The sequence below is a fragment of the Thamnophis sirtalis genome, unplaced genomic scaffold, assembly GCF_051295495.1.
Source record: "Thamnophis sirtalis isolate CommonGarterSnake01/CBP01778 unplaced genomic scaffold, rThaSir2_p1.2 scaffold_2, whole genome shotgun sequence".
In the NCBI taxonomy this organism is placed as follows: Eukaryota; Metazoa; Chordata; class Lepidosauria; order Squamata; family Natricidae; genus Thamnophis; species Thamnophis sirtalis.
Window position 1 is genome coordinate 56,099,678 of NW_028261382.1, and position 16,676 is coordinate 56,116,353.

Sequence of the window (16,676 nt, forward strand, 5' to 3'; positions counted from 1 at the left end):
CTTTTCCCTTATTGCAGGCTGTTTAAATTAAAGAAACGTTACCGGAATGTCTTGGATACGATGTTTGAGCTTCTTCCTAGGATGGCCAGGTACAGAGAATGAAAGATTCCTGCCTGGATTGGTTGCTGGGGAATTGAAGTCTACATATCTTTAAAAATTTTTTTAAAAATTGTAAAAGTTTTTTATTTATTTTCCATTTTATATATATATATATATATATAAAGCACGAATACTACACAAATATAACAAAGGCAACAATAAAATATTGGGCTTTCTGTCTGGATGGTCTCTTGTGACGAGCCGATGGACAGAGAATGGAAGCAGTTAGCTTCCTCCCATAATTGGGGCACACCAGGGGTGTGACTTTAAATATATACCTTTCTCCCTGGCTCAGCTGATAACGGATCAGAGCCTGTGGTTTAGTGGTTAATACATCTGCCTAATATGCAATACAGCCCAGGTTTGAATCCCAGTAAGGGTATGGCTAGCTGATGAGAGATAAATAGCTTGAAATAGATCTATACTAGTCTCCCTTTATTTATCAGCACAAATACACACACACACACATATATATATATACATACACACACACACACACACACATACACATACATACATACATACATACATATATAAACATGTCATCTCTCCTTAAGCAGTGTTTCGTCTAGGTACAAATACTTCTGTGCAACATCCTTCCACAAATTATATATATTGAACAATTATTCCATTTCCTTCATAACGTATCTTCTAATAAAAATGCAATAATATTAAACATGATTATTCTCATCATACTCATGTTATCAGTTGCCATTTTAGTCTTATCTCTATCTTAATGTACTTTCTATTCTTCTTGTCTTCTTTATTTCCAATTTCCTTTTTTATTCTCCAACCATCAGTAAAATGCTTCCCATATCATATAATAATCAGTTTGTTCCTTCTTAAATTGCGGGTGTTGGCCTATTCATTTCTGCACATTCTAATATTTTGTGACCCATCAAAACCGCGGTCCACAAAAGCGCGATCGACGAAAGCGCGCATTTGACGTCATCACAGCGCGACGAAAAAAATTAAAAATTGAAATAAAAATTAAATTAAAGCAAGCCGATTCACATAAAGGTAAGGGTTAGGGTTAGGGTTAGGTTAAGGGTTAGGGTTAGGTTTAGAGCGTTAGGGTTACGTTTAGCGTTAGGTTAAGGGTTAGCGTTAGGTTTAGCGTTACGTTAACGGTTAGGTTTAGGGGTTAGGTTTAGGGTTAGGTTTAGGGTTAGGTTTGGGGGGGTTAGGGTAAGGTTTTCGCTTTATTTTTACATTTTTCGATCACAGCGCGATGTTTTCGTCGTGCTGTGATGACGTCAAATGCGCGCTTTCGTCGACCGCAATTTTGTCATCCGCGGTTTTGTGGTGGAACCTAATATTTTCTAATCACCTTCTAAAGTTGCAGGAATAGAAATTATTCTCATTATTCTGCCACCCAGTCCTCCCATCACTGGAAGCCATTTGTCCAGAAGGGTAGAGGGTCTCCTGCTTGAATGGGGGGGGGGGTTAGACTAGATGCCCTATAAGGTCCCGTCCAACTCGGTTAATCTGTTAAACTAAACACTTATTTCAAGAACATGAGAAAAAAATAGGAAGGGAAGAGGAACCAATAACAAAATATTGGTCGTTGAATGGTTGCAGAAAGTAGGACTATCTAATCTAATGAAGATAAGGACTAAGATAAGATAGATAAGAAAACCAATATTGTCAATGTTTTCTTTGGACATCCAGCATACATTAAAAATGAAATTCTATTGGCTGCTCTCAAAAGTGTGCAAATACATAATAGCAATAGCAGTTAGACTTATATACCGCTTCATAGGGCTTTCAGCCCTCTCTAAGCGGTTTACAGAGTCAGCATATCACCCCCACAGTCTGGGTCCTCATTTCACCCACCTCGGAAGGATGGAAGGCTGAGTCAACCTTGAGCCGGTGAGATTTGAACCGCCGAACTGCAGCTAACAGTCAGCTGAAGTGGCCTGCAGTACTGCACTCTAACCACTGCGCCACTTCGGCGCAGAAAGAAAGAAAGATAGGAAAGAATGAAGAAATGAAGGAAAGAAAGAAGGAAATGAAAGAATGAAGGAAAGAAAGAAATGAAAGAACAAAGGAAAGAAAGGAAAGAATGAAAGAAAGAAAGAAATGAAAGAATGAAGGAAAGAAGGAAATGAAAGAAGTAGCAATAGCAGTTAGACTTATATACCGCTTCAAAGGGCTTTCAGCCCTCTCTAAGCGGTTTACAGAGTCAGCATATTGCCCCCACAGTCTGGGTTCTCATTTCACCCACCTCGGAAGGATGGAAGGCTGAGTCAACCTTGAGCCGGTGAGATTTGAACCGCCGAACTGCAGCTAACAGTCAGCTGAAGTAGCTGCAGTACTACACTCTAACCACTGCGCCACCTCGGCTCATAACACACACACACACCACAAGATGTTTTCCTAGTCTTATATTTTGGGGCACTCCAAAATAAGCACTATTTTTAGCGAAACACAGTATGCTATATACGTACGTACATACTAGAGGTGACATGATAGCCGTGTTTTCCGCCCTTGAAAAGATTCACCACCACTGGTATCTGGTCTCCTGCTTGAGGAGGGAGTTGGACTAGAAGTCCTCCAAGGTCCCTTCCAACTCTGTTATTCTGTGAAAAAGCCACCTTGTTGAATGGCACTTTTCCTAACCCTCTCCTTTCTCTTCTAGCCTCGGCCTAACTTTACTCATCTTCTACTACTGCTTTGCCATTGTTGGCATGGAATTCTTCTCTGGAAAACTCTACCCAAACTGTTGTAAGTAAGTATCTCCACCTTTCTTCTCTCTGAAAGCATAGGCACAGATTCCGTTAGCCCGTAGATCAGTGCAGTTTGCTATATTAAAACTGAATTGTTTTAGCTCCTAACTTTTTTAAAAAAATCTCAGCCAGGGATGATGGGAACTGGTTTTTCAACAACATCTTGTGGTCTGCTGTCCTTGGTACTCTCTGAGCTTGGTGGTTTTCTTGCAGACGTTTCATTACCAAACTAGGTAACATCATCAGTGATATTACCTACCGTATTTTTCGGAATATAAGATGCACTTTTTCCCCCCAAAAAAGAGGCTGAAAATCTGGGTGCATCTTATACACTGAATACAGCATTTTTTTGCCTTCCGAAACTCCGCCTCCTTCACCAAAATGGCCGTGCATAGCCTTTAGGAGGCTTGTAGAGTGCTCCTGGGGGCTGGGGAGGGCAGAGATGAGCGAAAAATGGCCCGTTTGTCTGAAGTGGTGTAGGATTTCCTGCCTAGGCAGGGGGTTGGACTAGAAGACCTCCAAGGTCCCTTTCCAACTCTGCTATTGTATTTGTATTTGTATGTTTTCATCCAGCACCAGCACGGTGGCCGATGCCTTTCGTTGGGTCAACCGCACCATCGGGAACAAGACAGTGGTGGACCAAGGCTATTACTATCTCAACAACTTCGACAACATTTTGAACAGTTTCGGTAAGCGCTCCAGCTACCGTCTCCCTCCCTCCTTTTCAAACATTTAACTCAGGGGTCTGCAGGAAAGGAATGTTTGTGTGTGTGTTGTTTGTTTGTTTGTTTGTTCTGTTTCTATACAGCTGCCCATTCTCAGTCTGTGACATGGGGAGGCTTACCATGCCAAGAATCTATTACAATAGCAATAGTGTTTAGACTTATATAACGCTTCACGGTGCTTCCCAGCCCTCTCTAAGCGGTTTACAGAGTCAGCCTTTTGCCCCCCAACAGTCTGGGTCCTCATTTTACTCACCTCGGAAGGATGGAAGAGTCAACCAGAAGGAAGGAAGGAAGGAAGGAAGGAAGGAAGGAAGGAAGGAAGGAAGGAAGGAAGGAAGGAAGGAAGGAAGGAAGGAAGGAATAGCACCTAGACTTATATACCGCTTCACAGTGCTTTTATAGCCCTCTCTAAGCGGTTTACAGAGTCAGCCTCTTGCCCCCCAACAATCTGGATCCTCATTTTACTCACCTCGGAAGGATGGAAGAGTCAACCGGAAGGAAGGAAGGAAGGAAGGAAGGAAGGAAGGAAGGAAGGAAGGAAGAGCACTTAGACTTATATACCGCTTCACAGTGCTTTTATAGCCCTCTCTAAGCGGTTTACAGAGTCAGCCTTTTGCCCCCAACAATCTGGGTCCTCATTTTACCCACCTCGGAAGGACGGAAGGCTGAATCAATACTGCATTCTAACCACTGTGCACTATGGATGGATGGATGGATGGATAGGGAAGGGAAGGGAAGGGAAGGGAAGGGAAGGGAAGGGAAGGGAAGGAAGGAAGGAAGGAAGGAAGGAAGGAAGGAAGGAAGGAAGGAAGGAAGGAAGGAAGGAAGGAAGGAAGGAAAGAAGGAATAACACTTAGACTTATATACCGCTTCACAGTGCTTTTACAGCCATCTCTAAGCAGTTTACAGAGTCAGCCTTTTGCCCCCAACAATCTGGGTCCTCATTTTACCCACCTCAAAAAGATGGAAGGCTGAGTCAACCTTGAGCCAGTCAGGATCAGACTCCTGGCAGTGAGCAGAGTTAGCCTGCAATACTGCATTCTAACCGGTAGGTAGGTAGGTAGGTAGGTAGGTAGGTAGGTAGGTAGATAGGAAGGAAAGACTAGCACTTAGACTTATATACCGCTTCACAGTGCTTTTCCAGCCCTCTCCAAGCGGTTTACAGAGTCAGCCTCTTGACCCCCAACAATCTGGGTCCTCCTTTTACTGACCTCAGAAGGACGGAAGGCTGAGTCAATACTGCATTCTAACCACTGTGCACCATGGATGGATGGATGGGGAAGGGAAGGAAGGAAGGAATAGCACTTAGACTTATATACTGCTTCACAGTGCTTTCCAGCCCTCTCTGAGAGGTTTACAGAGTCAGCCTCTTGCCCCCAATAATCTGGGTCCTCCTTTTACCCACCTCGGAAGGACGGAAAGCTGAGTCAACCTTGAGCCAGTCAGAATCAAACTCCTGGCAGTGAGCAGAGTTAGCCTGCAATACTGCAGTTTAACCACTAGGTAGGTAGGTAGGAAGGAAGGGGAGGGCAAGGGAAGGGAAGAAGGAAGGAAAGAAGGGAGGGAGAAAGGAAGGAAGGAATAGTGCTTAGACTTATATACTACTTTGAAGCTCTTTCTAAGCGGTTTACAGAGTCAGCCTGATGCCCCCAACAATCTGGGTCCTCATTTTACCCACCTCAGAAGGATGGAGTCAATCTGCTGCCGGTCAGGATCAAACTGTTGGCAGTCAGCAGAATCAGCCTGCAATGCTGCATTCTAACCACTGCGCCACCACAGCTCTTTTACTACCAGTTGAGGTTTCTGAATGAGCTTCATTCAAGGGTCCTTGAATTGTTTCCTGTTTGTTATCTTTTCACCTCCCCCCCCCTTTTTTTTTAATGCAGTGACTCTCTTTGAGTTGACGGTAGTGAACGATTGGTACATCGTCATGGTAAGTCTACAGAAACACCCCCCTTATGTGATGGAGCTATTATTGCGTGTTGTGGCTTAAATGCCACCATCTTTTGGGCTCTTTTGGTTCCACAATATTGCAATGAATAAGCCAAAGAAAGTACTGGCAAATAAGAGTAATGGTTAGAACACCTTTCCTTTCCTTTATTTTACTTTACTTGGCAGCAACCCAGACTCCCACAGACAAGAGATACAATACAAACAAGAGCTTCTCCAGATTGTTACGAACGGTTGTGTCCTGCAAAAGGACTCCTCCCAAAGTCTCTTCTTATATACTCTCTTGGGAGGGGCCAAGCCACAGCCACCTGGGCTTGATTATCTTTTATGAGGCTGTCTCCATAACTGCTGCCTCCGTTTCTCTGCCCTCCGTTGCCTGGCGTCAGGGACAAACTCCCTTTGATCTTCCCCACTGCTCCATGCCTCAGGCGCCTCCCGGTGGCCCAACCAGCCTCTCTGGTCCCTGCTCTGAGTCTGAACCCTGCCCAGGGTCCTCCACATCTTCCATAGCAGACTCATAGGATTCCTCGCCATCGGAGTCCATCGGTAGCTCCCAACGGCTCCTGTTGGGCCACAACAGCTAAGAAAGTGGAGCTCCTCAACCTAGGGGAGGGGGGCGGGAAAGAGAGAGATGGGGGGAGAGAGAATAGGTATGATAGTTAGATCAGGGGTGAAATTCAAATTTTTCCCCTACTGGTTCTGTGGGCGTGGCTTGGTGGTGGGGTCATATGACTGGGTGGGTGTGGCTGTGGGCGTGGCTTGGTGGTGGGATCATATGACTGGGTGGGTGTGGCTGTGGGCTTGGTGGTGGGATCATATGACTGGGTGGGTGTAGCTGTGGGTGTGGCTTGGTGGTGGTATCATGTGACTGGGTGGGTGTGGCTGTGGGCGTGGCTTGGTGGTGGGATCATATGACTGGGTGGGTGTGGCTGTGGGCGTGGCTTGGTGGTGGGATCATGTGACTGGGTGGGTGTGGCCAACTTTTTTTTTAAAAAAAAAACTTTTAAAAGCATTTTTTAACTAGCATTTTTATAAATTGGGAGTGTCCCGTGGTGGTTCCCAACCACATAAAGATCTCATTTTCCTGTTGTTGTTTTTTAGGAAGGGGTGACCTCGGAGACTTCTCACTTGAGCCGCCTATATTTCATGATTTTCTACATCGTTACCATGGTGAGTAGATCGAAGCAGATCCTTCCGTCCCTTGCCGCCACATCCTTTTGATTTGATTTTTTCCCCTCCCCCTTTCGGTTTCGTTTCGTATGTTTTTATTGGAAACGTCTACGGGGAGTAAGAGATAAAAGGTGGGAAGAGATGAAGAAAAGTTAAGAAAAAGATAAAAAGGGGAAAAGAGCAATGCAGATGGGGGGGGGAAAGATAATTGAGGAAGCTTCCTGTAAATCCTAAAATACATCCAACTTTTCAGTGGAATTTATTAATTTAGAGAAGAGATCAGGCAACCGTTTGTCTGAAATGGGATAGGGCTTCCTCCCTGAGCAGGGGGTTGGACTAGAAGACCTCCCAGGTCCCTTCCAACTCTTCTCTTCTAATTCTAATTCTGTATTTTCTACTTTATACTATACTATACTATACTATACCATACCATACCATTCCATTCCATTCTATTCTATCCTGCTTTTTATTCTACCCTATATTTTCTATTCTATTCTATCCTATTTATTCTATTTTCTATTCTATTCTATGTTCTATTCTATTCTGGTTTCTATTCAACCCTATATTTTCTATTCTATTCTATCCTATTCTATCATATTTATTCAATTTTCTATTCTATGTTCTATTCTATTCTGTTTTCTATTCTATTTTTTCTATTCTATTCTACTCTATTCTATTCTGCCATGTTTCCCTGAAAATAAGACAGGGTCTTATTTCATTTTGACCCCCGAAATAAACTCAGCCGAGGTGGCGCAGTGGTTAAATGCAGCACTGCAGGCCACTTCAGCTGACTGTGGTCTGCAGTTCAGCGGTTCAAATCTCACCGGCTCAAGGTCGACTCAGCCTTCCATCCTTCCGAGGTGGGTGAAATGAGGACCCAGACTGTGGGGGCAAGTTGCTGACTCAATTTGCTAAAAAAAATCTGTAAACCGCTTAGAGAGGGCTGAAAGCGGTATGAAGCGGTATATAAGTCTAATAAATAAATAAATAAATAATACATTTTCGGGGAGGTCTTATTTTGGAGGTCCAGGAGGCGGCGAGCTTAGTCACCTCATGGCTGCTGCTGTGTTGCAATATTTTCAGGGGAGGGCTTATTTTAGCACATGCGTTCAAAAGCCCCGATTGGGCTTATTATTTGGGGAGGTCTTATTTTCAGGGAAACGGGGTATTTATTTAGCATGCGGCATCTACAGCAAGCCACTGAAAGGCCACACTAATAAAATTCATTGTACATAGAAGCACAATTATAATTTGAATAAAACACCAACAGTGTGTGTGTGTTTGTGTGTGTGATTAAGATATACAAATAATACAATATAGGCGATAAATACATTAAATTTAGATAAAACCAGAATCGAAAGTATCGTAACAGTTTGGCCATCAAAAGTCAAGAGACCCAGATGTTACCGTATTTTTTTCTTCCCCTCCCAAGGTGGTGATGACAATCATAGTCGCTTTTATACTGGAAGCGTTTGTTTTCCGCATGAATTATGCCCGCAAGAATCAGGATTCAGAAGGTGCGTGGGAGATATTTGCTCTCGGCTATATCACAGGACTTCTTCCTACCTGTCTTCCTCCCTGATAGGCTTAGATGACAATCAAGGAACAAGAATCAAGGGAATAACTGGAACGATTTTCTTCTAGAAAAAAAGAAAGAAGCTGTTGTGAAAGAATTCTATGGAAATTCTGTCCCTAAAGTGCTTTTTTTTTTCCCAAGGGGCAACTGGACTTTGTGGTTTTTCTCCGAAGTTGTTTCACTTCTCATCTCAGAAGCTTCTTTCCGCTCTGGATTGGATGGTGGGGAATAGAAGGATTTATACTTATTGCAGACAGCTGGTCATTTGCATCTTTTTAGAGGGTCACTGAGGCCACTTGGAGGTTTTATACTCCTTTCAGACAGCTGGTCATTTGCATCCTTTTAGAGGGTCATTGAGGCCACTTGGAGGTTTTATACTCCTTGCAGACCACTGGTCATTTGCATCCTTTTAGCGGGTCATTGAGGCCACTTGGAGGTTTTATACTCCTTTCAGACAGCTGGTCATTTGCCTCCTTTTAGTGGGTCATTGAGGCCACTTAGAGGTTTTATACTCCTTGCAGACAACTGGTCATTTGCATCCTTTTAGAGGGTCATTGAGGCCACTTAGAGGTTTTATACTCCTTGCAGACAACTGGTCATTTGCATCCTTTTAGACGGTAATTGAGACCACTTGGAAGTTTTATATTCCTTGCAGACAGCTGGTCATTTGCATCTTTTTAGAGGGTCACTGAGGCCACTTGGAGGTTTTATACTCCTTGCAGACAGCTGGTCATTTGCATCCTTTTAGAGGGTCATTGAGGCCACTTGGAGGTTTTATACTCCTTTCAGACAGCTGGTCATTTGCATCCTTTTAGAGGGTCATTGAGGCCACTTGGAGGTTTTATACTCCTTTCAGACAGCTGGTCATTTGCCTCCTTTTAGTGGGTCATTGAGGCCACTTAGAGGTTTTATACTCCTTGCAGACAACTGGTCATTTGCATCCTTTTAGAGGGTCATTGAGGCCGCTTAGAGGTTTTATACTCCTTGCAGACAACTGGTCATTTGCATCCTTTTAGACGGTAATTGAGACCACTTGGAAGTTTTATATTCCTTGCAGACAGCTGGTCATTTGCATCTTTTTAGAGGGTCACTGAGGCCACTTGGAGGTTTTATACTCTTTGCAGACAGCTGGTCATTTGCATTCTTTTAGGGGGTCATTGAGGCCACTTGGAGGTTTTATACTCCTTGCAGACAGCTGGTCATTTGCATCCTTTTAGAGGGTCATTGAGGCCACTTGGAGGTTTTATACTCCTTGCAGACAGCTGGTCATTTGCATCCTTTTAGGGGGTCATTGAGGCCACTTGGAGGTTTTATACTCCTTGCAGACAGCTGGTCATTTGCATCCTTTTAGAGGGTCATTGAGGCCACTTGGAGGTTTTATACTCCTTGCAGATAGCTGGTCATTTGCATACTTTTAGAGAGTCATTGAGGCCACTTGGAGGTTTTATACTCCTTGCAGACAGCTGGTCATTTGCATCCTTTGAGAGGGTCATTGAGGCCACCTGGAGGTTTTATACTCCTTGCAGATAGCTGGTCATTTGCATCCTTTTAGAGGGTCGTTGAGGCCACTTGGAGGTTTTATACTCCTTTCAGACAGCTGGTCATTTGCATCCTTTTAGAGGGTCATTGAGACTACTTGGAGGTTTTATCTTTGTCCTCAGGGTCACCTGAGTAGTGCAAATGGGTGTGGAGCCTTCTTAGAACTGTTGTGTTGTAGACCAGAGATAGACGATGCCATATCCCTCCCCCTCTGTTGAGTGAGGATGGTTCAATTTTGACACAGATGGCTTCTGTGACCCCTTTTTCAAACCAGCAGCCTTCTCTGTCCAAAATGTGGACTTTCCTGTCTTCAAAAGAGTGCCCCTTTTCTTTGAATCACAGACGGAAATACTGAATCCAGTCCTGATGGGTTTCTTAATGCAAACAACCAGCTTTCTGCAAGGAGTATAAATCCTTCCATTCCTCACCATCCAGTCCAGAGCTGAAGAAGCTCCTTGGATGAGAAGCAAAAGATCTTCAAAGAAAAAACAAGGAAGTCCAGTTGGCTCTTGGGGTGGGGGTGGAGGAGCACCTTTGGGATAACCATGACCTGGATGACTGAGAATCTCCATGTCATGGTTCCAAATAGCATCCAAAAGTAAATCAGAGTCCGAGGCAAAGTATTGCTCAAAGTTCCAATTGATTAAGAGAGACATGTTGGCACAACTGGGAACACCCGAATCTGAAAGCTTCCCGGTTTTCCCCTCCTAGTTAAGTTCAAGATCTTGTCCCCCACACCCACAAGTCCATCCCATGGTCCGATCTCCCTCTGCCATGCTGGCAGTTCCACCCATCCAGTTCCGGTCAGGTGCAGAGGTGCAGAGACAAAGGATGACCTTGGCTTTCTAGAAAGAATGTTGTTATGGCTACATAGCATCTAACTCTGTACAATCCCTCCTCCCATTTTCCCACCATAGAAAATGCCTAGTAGAATAATAGAAAGTGTAGCAGGCCAAGGACCCATAAATAAAAGATGGTTGCAGGCCTGACACTGGATATTTTTTGGGTAGCCCCTTCTCCTCCTGTTACCTAACGTCCTTGATTTGTTTCTGCAGCAGAAGACAGCGGGATTGTCTTTGAGCGGGAGGTCTCCAAGGAAGAAATTGGGGCCCTAGTCGAGACATACGGGAGGCAAGGTGACAACCTGGCAGCTAGCCAACTCCTCAAGGTCGTTTCCCAGATGGATAGGCACCGGGTGAGTGGATGAGACCAGGGACAGCTGCTCAGAACAGCAAGGAAAGTAGCCTCTAACCTAGCCGAGATGAGCCGTCCTTCTCACCATTTATCTCCTCCTGCTTTAGCAAACCGCCATGCTGTTCCTGGGCCGCCGATCGAGGACCAAAAGTGATTTAAGTATGAAAATGTATGAAGAAGAGATACAGGTAGGTTGGCGCGAGCTGCAGAGGTGGTAACACCTGGAGCTCTCCGGACGTCCGTGCCGCAGAGGTTGACTTGGGCAGTAATTTTATGGCGGGTAACGGGAGAGCAGCCTATGCATGCGTACCAAGATGGATACTTGGACTGCCTGGGATGGGATGGGATGAAATGGAAGAATGGAATGGAATCAAGTAGAGTAGAGTGGAGTAGAATAGAAATGAAATAGAAATAAGGATAGAATTAGGATAGGATAGGATAGGATAGGATAGGATAGGATAGGATAGGATAGGATAGGATAGGAAATATGGAATGGAATAAAGTAGAGTAGAAATAATAATAGAATAGAAAAGAATAGAATAGAATAAAATAGAATAGAATAGAAAATATGGAATGGAATGAATTAGAGTAGAGTAAAAATAATTAGAATAGAATAGAATAGAATAAAAATATGGAATGGAATGAATTAGAATAGAGTAGAAATAATAATAATAACTAGACATAGAGTAGAATAGAGTAGAAAATATGGAATGTAATGAATTAGGATAGAGTAGAAATAATAATAATAGACTAAACATAGAATAGAGTAGAATAGAATAGAAAATATGGAATGGATGAAGTAGAGTAGAGTAGAAATAATAATAGAATAGAATAGAAAATATGGAATGGAATGAATTAGAATAGAGTAGAAATAATAATAATAATAATAACTAGACGTAGAGTAGAATAGAGTAGAAAATATGGAATGTAATGAATTAGAATAGAAATAATAATAATAGACTAAACAGAATAGAGTAGAATAGAGTAGAAAATATGGAATGGATGAAGTAGAGTAGAGTAGAGTAGAAATAATAATAGACTAAACATAGAGTAGAGTAGAATGGAATGGAATAGGAAATATGGAATGAAATGAAGTAGAGTAGAGTAGAAATAATAATAATAATAGACTAGACGTAGAGTAGAATAGAACAGAATAAAGTAGAGTAGAATAGAATAAGGAGAGGAGAGGACAATTGAAAATTATGGATGGTCCCTTCACTAGAACTTTTTAAGAAATTGGATATTCATTTGTCTGAAATGGTGAAAAGGTTTCCTGCTTGAGTGGGAGTTGGACTGGACCTCTAAGAGGTGGACCCCTTCCACCTCTTACCATCGGTATCCTGTATTTATCCGATTCCGGCTTGGCCTCCATAAACGTTTTTGGGGGTCTGCCTGATACCAGGGCTCCTGTTTTGTTCTCCCTTGGGTGGGCCCACCTTGGCGGCTTAGCGTAACGACACCCGTCTTCCGTTCTCAGGAGTGGTACGAAGAACATTCCAGAAGAGAGGAACGGGCGCTTCCTTGGCACGAAGATGAGGAGTTGCTCAACCAGAACTTCCCCCCTCCTGCCCTCCGGCAGCGTTCGCAAACCATCATTTAAACTCGGCTTAATCAAGAAAAGCCGGTTCTCCTATGCATTCAGCCGGGGCTTGGCAACACCACGCTGGTCTCCATCCGGTTTTTCCTTTAATGGTCCTCATCTCTTGAGATCTCCAGCCAGGAGGCTGAGAATCTTGTGAGGGAGAAGATGGACCATTTTTATTATTACTAGTTTAAAAAAATGTTTGGTCCTCTCCTTTCTTCTGGCATCGAGCGTGGGAGGTTATCCGGAAGGACCTTGGAATTACCGCAACAGGAGACTCATACAAAATCCTTCCTCGGCCGAAGGACAGATTGGATCTGTGCATTTTGTCCTCGTGGCCGCTGGGGCAAAAGGCCGGTTGCTGCTATGGAAAAAAAAAGGCCCTGTTTGCTAGAATTGATGCCCAAGCAGGAGAAAAAACAAGGTGCACATCCTTGGCGTAATTATCATCTTCCAACGGCAAGAGATCGGACAAAAATTGGCCAGAAAGCAGGTGGAATCGCCATGCATCCACTACATCCATCTCTCCCTCCCTCCTTCTCTCTCTCTATCTCTCTCTCTGTCTCTCTCTCTCCCTCCCTCCCTCCCTGAGGCACTAAATGCAGTTGAATGAAGTAACACAACTTTATTTGACGCCACTCCTTCGTTTCCCCCATCCTTTGTCGTTCAGCATCGGTAAAAACTGCTAATACTCCAGTGATCCCTTGGCAGTGTTTACCCAGACGTAGCAAGGTGCCCAGGCACGTAACAGAACCCAGGACCAACTTGAGATTCCTAGCATCTTCTGCACAGAAATGCGGGTTTTGGGTTCAGGGAGATCCCGAACGTGTTTAAAGACTCTTATCCTGCTCACAACCTTCGTCCTGCGTTGGCGTAACGATTCTTCCTTGGATCCGAACATTTGCAGCGGCATCTGTCCGGAGCTGGGAAGAGCGACGGGACAGTAGATGTTGTATTAAACCCTGAACCAATCCTGCCTAAGAATCCGTTGTATTAACTCCAAAAACGCTCGCCAGCGGGCACTGCATTAAAAGCCTTGAAGCTCCTCTATGCCGATAGGCGCGTTATAGTAAAGCAATAATTCTTTTAACAGAAAAGACAGAAGTGATCTCGGGAATCAGGGTGCCTTGTCTGGTTTTATTGTGGGTTCTTCGTTTGGCAACTCACAATAAGGCGAAGAAGTATTAAGGTTTGTCTCCCTCTGTTAATCTCGATTGCTAATTAGCAAACGGTAAACGGAATTTGCTTCCCTCCCTCCCGAAAATTTATATACAGAAATGACAGCTCTCCCCTTGTTTCCCCCTGGTCCCTTCTATAATTTTAGGGTGGCAAACCTAGAATGATTAGGAATTTGTTTTCTCACGTCTGCTAACTCTCTGGCATAGTTCTTCGTTTAAAAACCACAGGCTGATTTCCACGGTAAATAAATAAAACGGAGAAGAGGTTGGCTTTGAAGGAGCTGAATTATTTTCCAGTTGTTGGAGAGATTATTTTACTTTAAGGCCCTCCCAAGTAAGGGATGGGTTTGAGATAAGCAGCCACATCAATGAGGCTTTCTTTTCTTAACCAGCTCCATTCTATGACGGTATCTTTGAATGTACCTCCCTGAGCTACGTTAATGGCTGTGGAAGATTGCCGTTGTAGTACTTATCAGAGGACACACCAGTTGTGGAGTTAAGAGTTCCTGCACCACTGATACCTGAATGTCTGTTTTCTTCCTAAAAAGAATGCAAATATTTTATAAGGGAGTAGATATCCGCAATTCAGGTGACGTCCTTCTGTGGACTTCAATTCCCAGAATTCCCGGGCTGTGGAGCGACTGGCAGTTGAAGCCCACCCATCGGGAGTTCCTCCAGGTTGAAAAAGGTTACTTTAAGGTCCTTTAAGGAGAGAAAAAGGGCATTATGTTGTCAATGCAGGGTAGCCATTCCATCCTGCTGTGTCAATCAAGTTTGTTAATTATTATTTTTTTTAAAGAGATAGGTTGAAGCAAAAAACAGATGGAAGGTTTTCTAGTAAACATTCATTAGGGAATTTGCATTGTTTCAGTGGCTCAGTAGCTAAAGACACTGAGCTTGTCGATCAGAAAGATCGGCAGTTCGGCGGTTCGAATCCCTAGTGGCGCTTAATGGAGCGAGCTCCCTTGACTTGTCCCAGCCTCTGCCAACCTAGCAGTTCGAAAGCACGTAAAAAATGCAAGTAGAAAAATAGGGACCCCCTTTGGTGGGAAGGGAACGGCGTTCCGTGTGCTTTCGTTGTTTAATCATGCCGGCTACATGACCACGGAGACGTCTTCGGACAGCGCTGGCTCTTCGGCTTTGAAACGGAGATGAGCACCGCCCCCTAGAGCCGGGAACGACTAGCACATATGTGCGAGGGGAACCTTTACCTTTAATGTTTTGGCTTCCAAGCGAAAATGGAATTTCAGAATGGGTAGGGAATCTCGAAATCACCTATTTTGCAAGCCTTGAGAAAAGTCTTTTTCACACATATAGGAATTTGTGCGAAAAAGGGTTATCTTTCTCAGGGTACGCAAAATAATTGCACCTTCCCCCTCCCCGTTCCTTGGAAATAAAGTTTTAAAACGGAATATGCTGACTGCGTGTGCCTAGAGATCCCCAAAGTACTTTACAAACTATCCCATCTGTCCTTGCTAACTAGAACACACATTTCCCTGGGATTGTGCGGTGACAATGCACAACCAAGGAATGCCCAGCTTCTTGACGGAGTCTGCAGGATTTTTTGTAGGGCACACAGTGACTCCAAAACAGCTTTGGATTTGAAGCAATATTCTCGGTTGGTTGGGCTTTTTTTTAAACAGGAGCGCGGGGGATCCTCATCTGGCTGACTGACCGTTTTGCTGGCGTCACTAAATGGAAATGAATGCTAACCGCCGTTGCAATTTGGAGTTTCCTTGCTTGCCCGTCAAGAGCCCAAACGTTGAACGTGCCCGCAGTGTGTTTCACACTCTATTTGCACATTCAGGCTTGTTAATGAGAATCTGCTTGGTAACATTGTTCGGCTAAGCAAATATCAAAATCTAGAGCAAAGTTTTTTTTCTCCATTTTGAGAATGTATACGGATTCCCCATGCTGGCTGGGGAATTCTGGGAGTTGAGGTCCACACATTTTCAAATTGGTAAGCTTTGAGAAACACCGATCGACAGCAGGGCCTTCACAGTTAGGAACGCGCGAGATTGAACGCTGCCGAGCTTAATTTTAGCATTCAAATACTAATAACTGGAAGGAAACTACAGTCACGTCACAAATAAGACTAAAATTCCATGTTTTTCTACCCTGGGTAGAAAACGAAATATATATATATAAATAATATATGTAGGTCTCTAGTTATTCGGGTTTTCTCCCACGTAAAATTGGAGATGTCTTGGCGACGTTTCGACGAAGTCTCATTCGTCATCTTCAGGCTTCTTCAGGCTTGGTGCTTCCAGGAGCAATGTGAGATCTCGGCTGTTTCTTCCTTTTAACTGCCAGTGGGGGTTTGAACTGATTGGGTGGGAGCTTGGCTGTGTCCTGATTGGGTGGAGGGGTGCCCTGATTGGGAGGAGATTGGGCGGTGCTCCAAGCTCCCACCCAATCAGTTTCAGATTTCCTTCCTCAATGTGGCGTAAGAGATGCTGGAAACTCCACACCGAGTAAAATGGAATTTTGGAGGGGGGGGGGGGGTTGCATGTTTTTGTTATTTTTATTCTCGTTTAGGAAATAAGCTAGAAACAACTCCAGAAAGTTCTTCTTTTCGGAGACTCTTGGAAGGAAAACAAAGTTCAGAAGAATGCAGGGATATTCCTTCCTTAAATACTATATTTCTCTGCTCTAAACTCCAAAGACAATCAATCGTAGAGGGGTATGAAAGAGACGGTGGGTTTTGGATACGGGGAAATTTGTATGACCGATATAACGATGTCTGAAACAGTATTATAGAGATGTTTACAGAACATTTAATAAACCTCTTTAACTCTCTTTTTTTCCTGCATCTCTCTTTTTATACTTAGGATACACACGCAGGTAGATTTTGACTTAAAATCATTCGTTTAACGACCATTCTGTGTTACGACGGCACTGAAAATAGTAATTTATGTCCATTTTCCACACTTA

General features: G+C 43.7%; 1 protein-coding gene across 2 annotated transcripts; it reads left to right on the forward strand.

The window, feature by feature from the left end:
• The first annotated feature begins 21 nt into the window (after window positions 1–21).
• Window positions 22–13,540, forward strand: LOC148048847 (two pore calcium channel protein 1-like). Of its 2 annotated transcripts, none has more exons than XM_087705657.1 (9): window positions 22–89; window positions 2,741–2,830; window positions 3,402–3,517; window positions 5,440–5,486; window positions 6,605–6,673; window positions 8,106–8,190; window positions 10,844–10,983; window positions 11,090–11,170; window positions 12,460–13,540. In XM_087705657.1, exons 1-9 carry the CDS (start codon window positions 61–63, stop codon window positions 12,580–12,582), a joined length of 780 nt encoding a protein of 259 aa, XP_087561783.1. In that variant the 5' UTR covers window positions 22–60; the 3' UTR covers window positions 12,583–13,540. The 2 variants fall into 2 exon arrangements, with proteins under 2 accessions (XP_087561783.1, XP_087561784.1); XM_087705658.1 differs by having other exon boundaries at window positions 10,847–10,983.
• The last annotated feature ends 3,136 nt before the right edge of the window (window positions 13,541–16,676 follow it).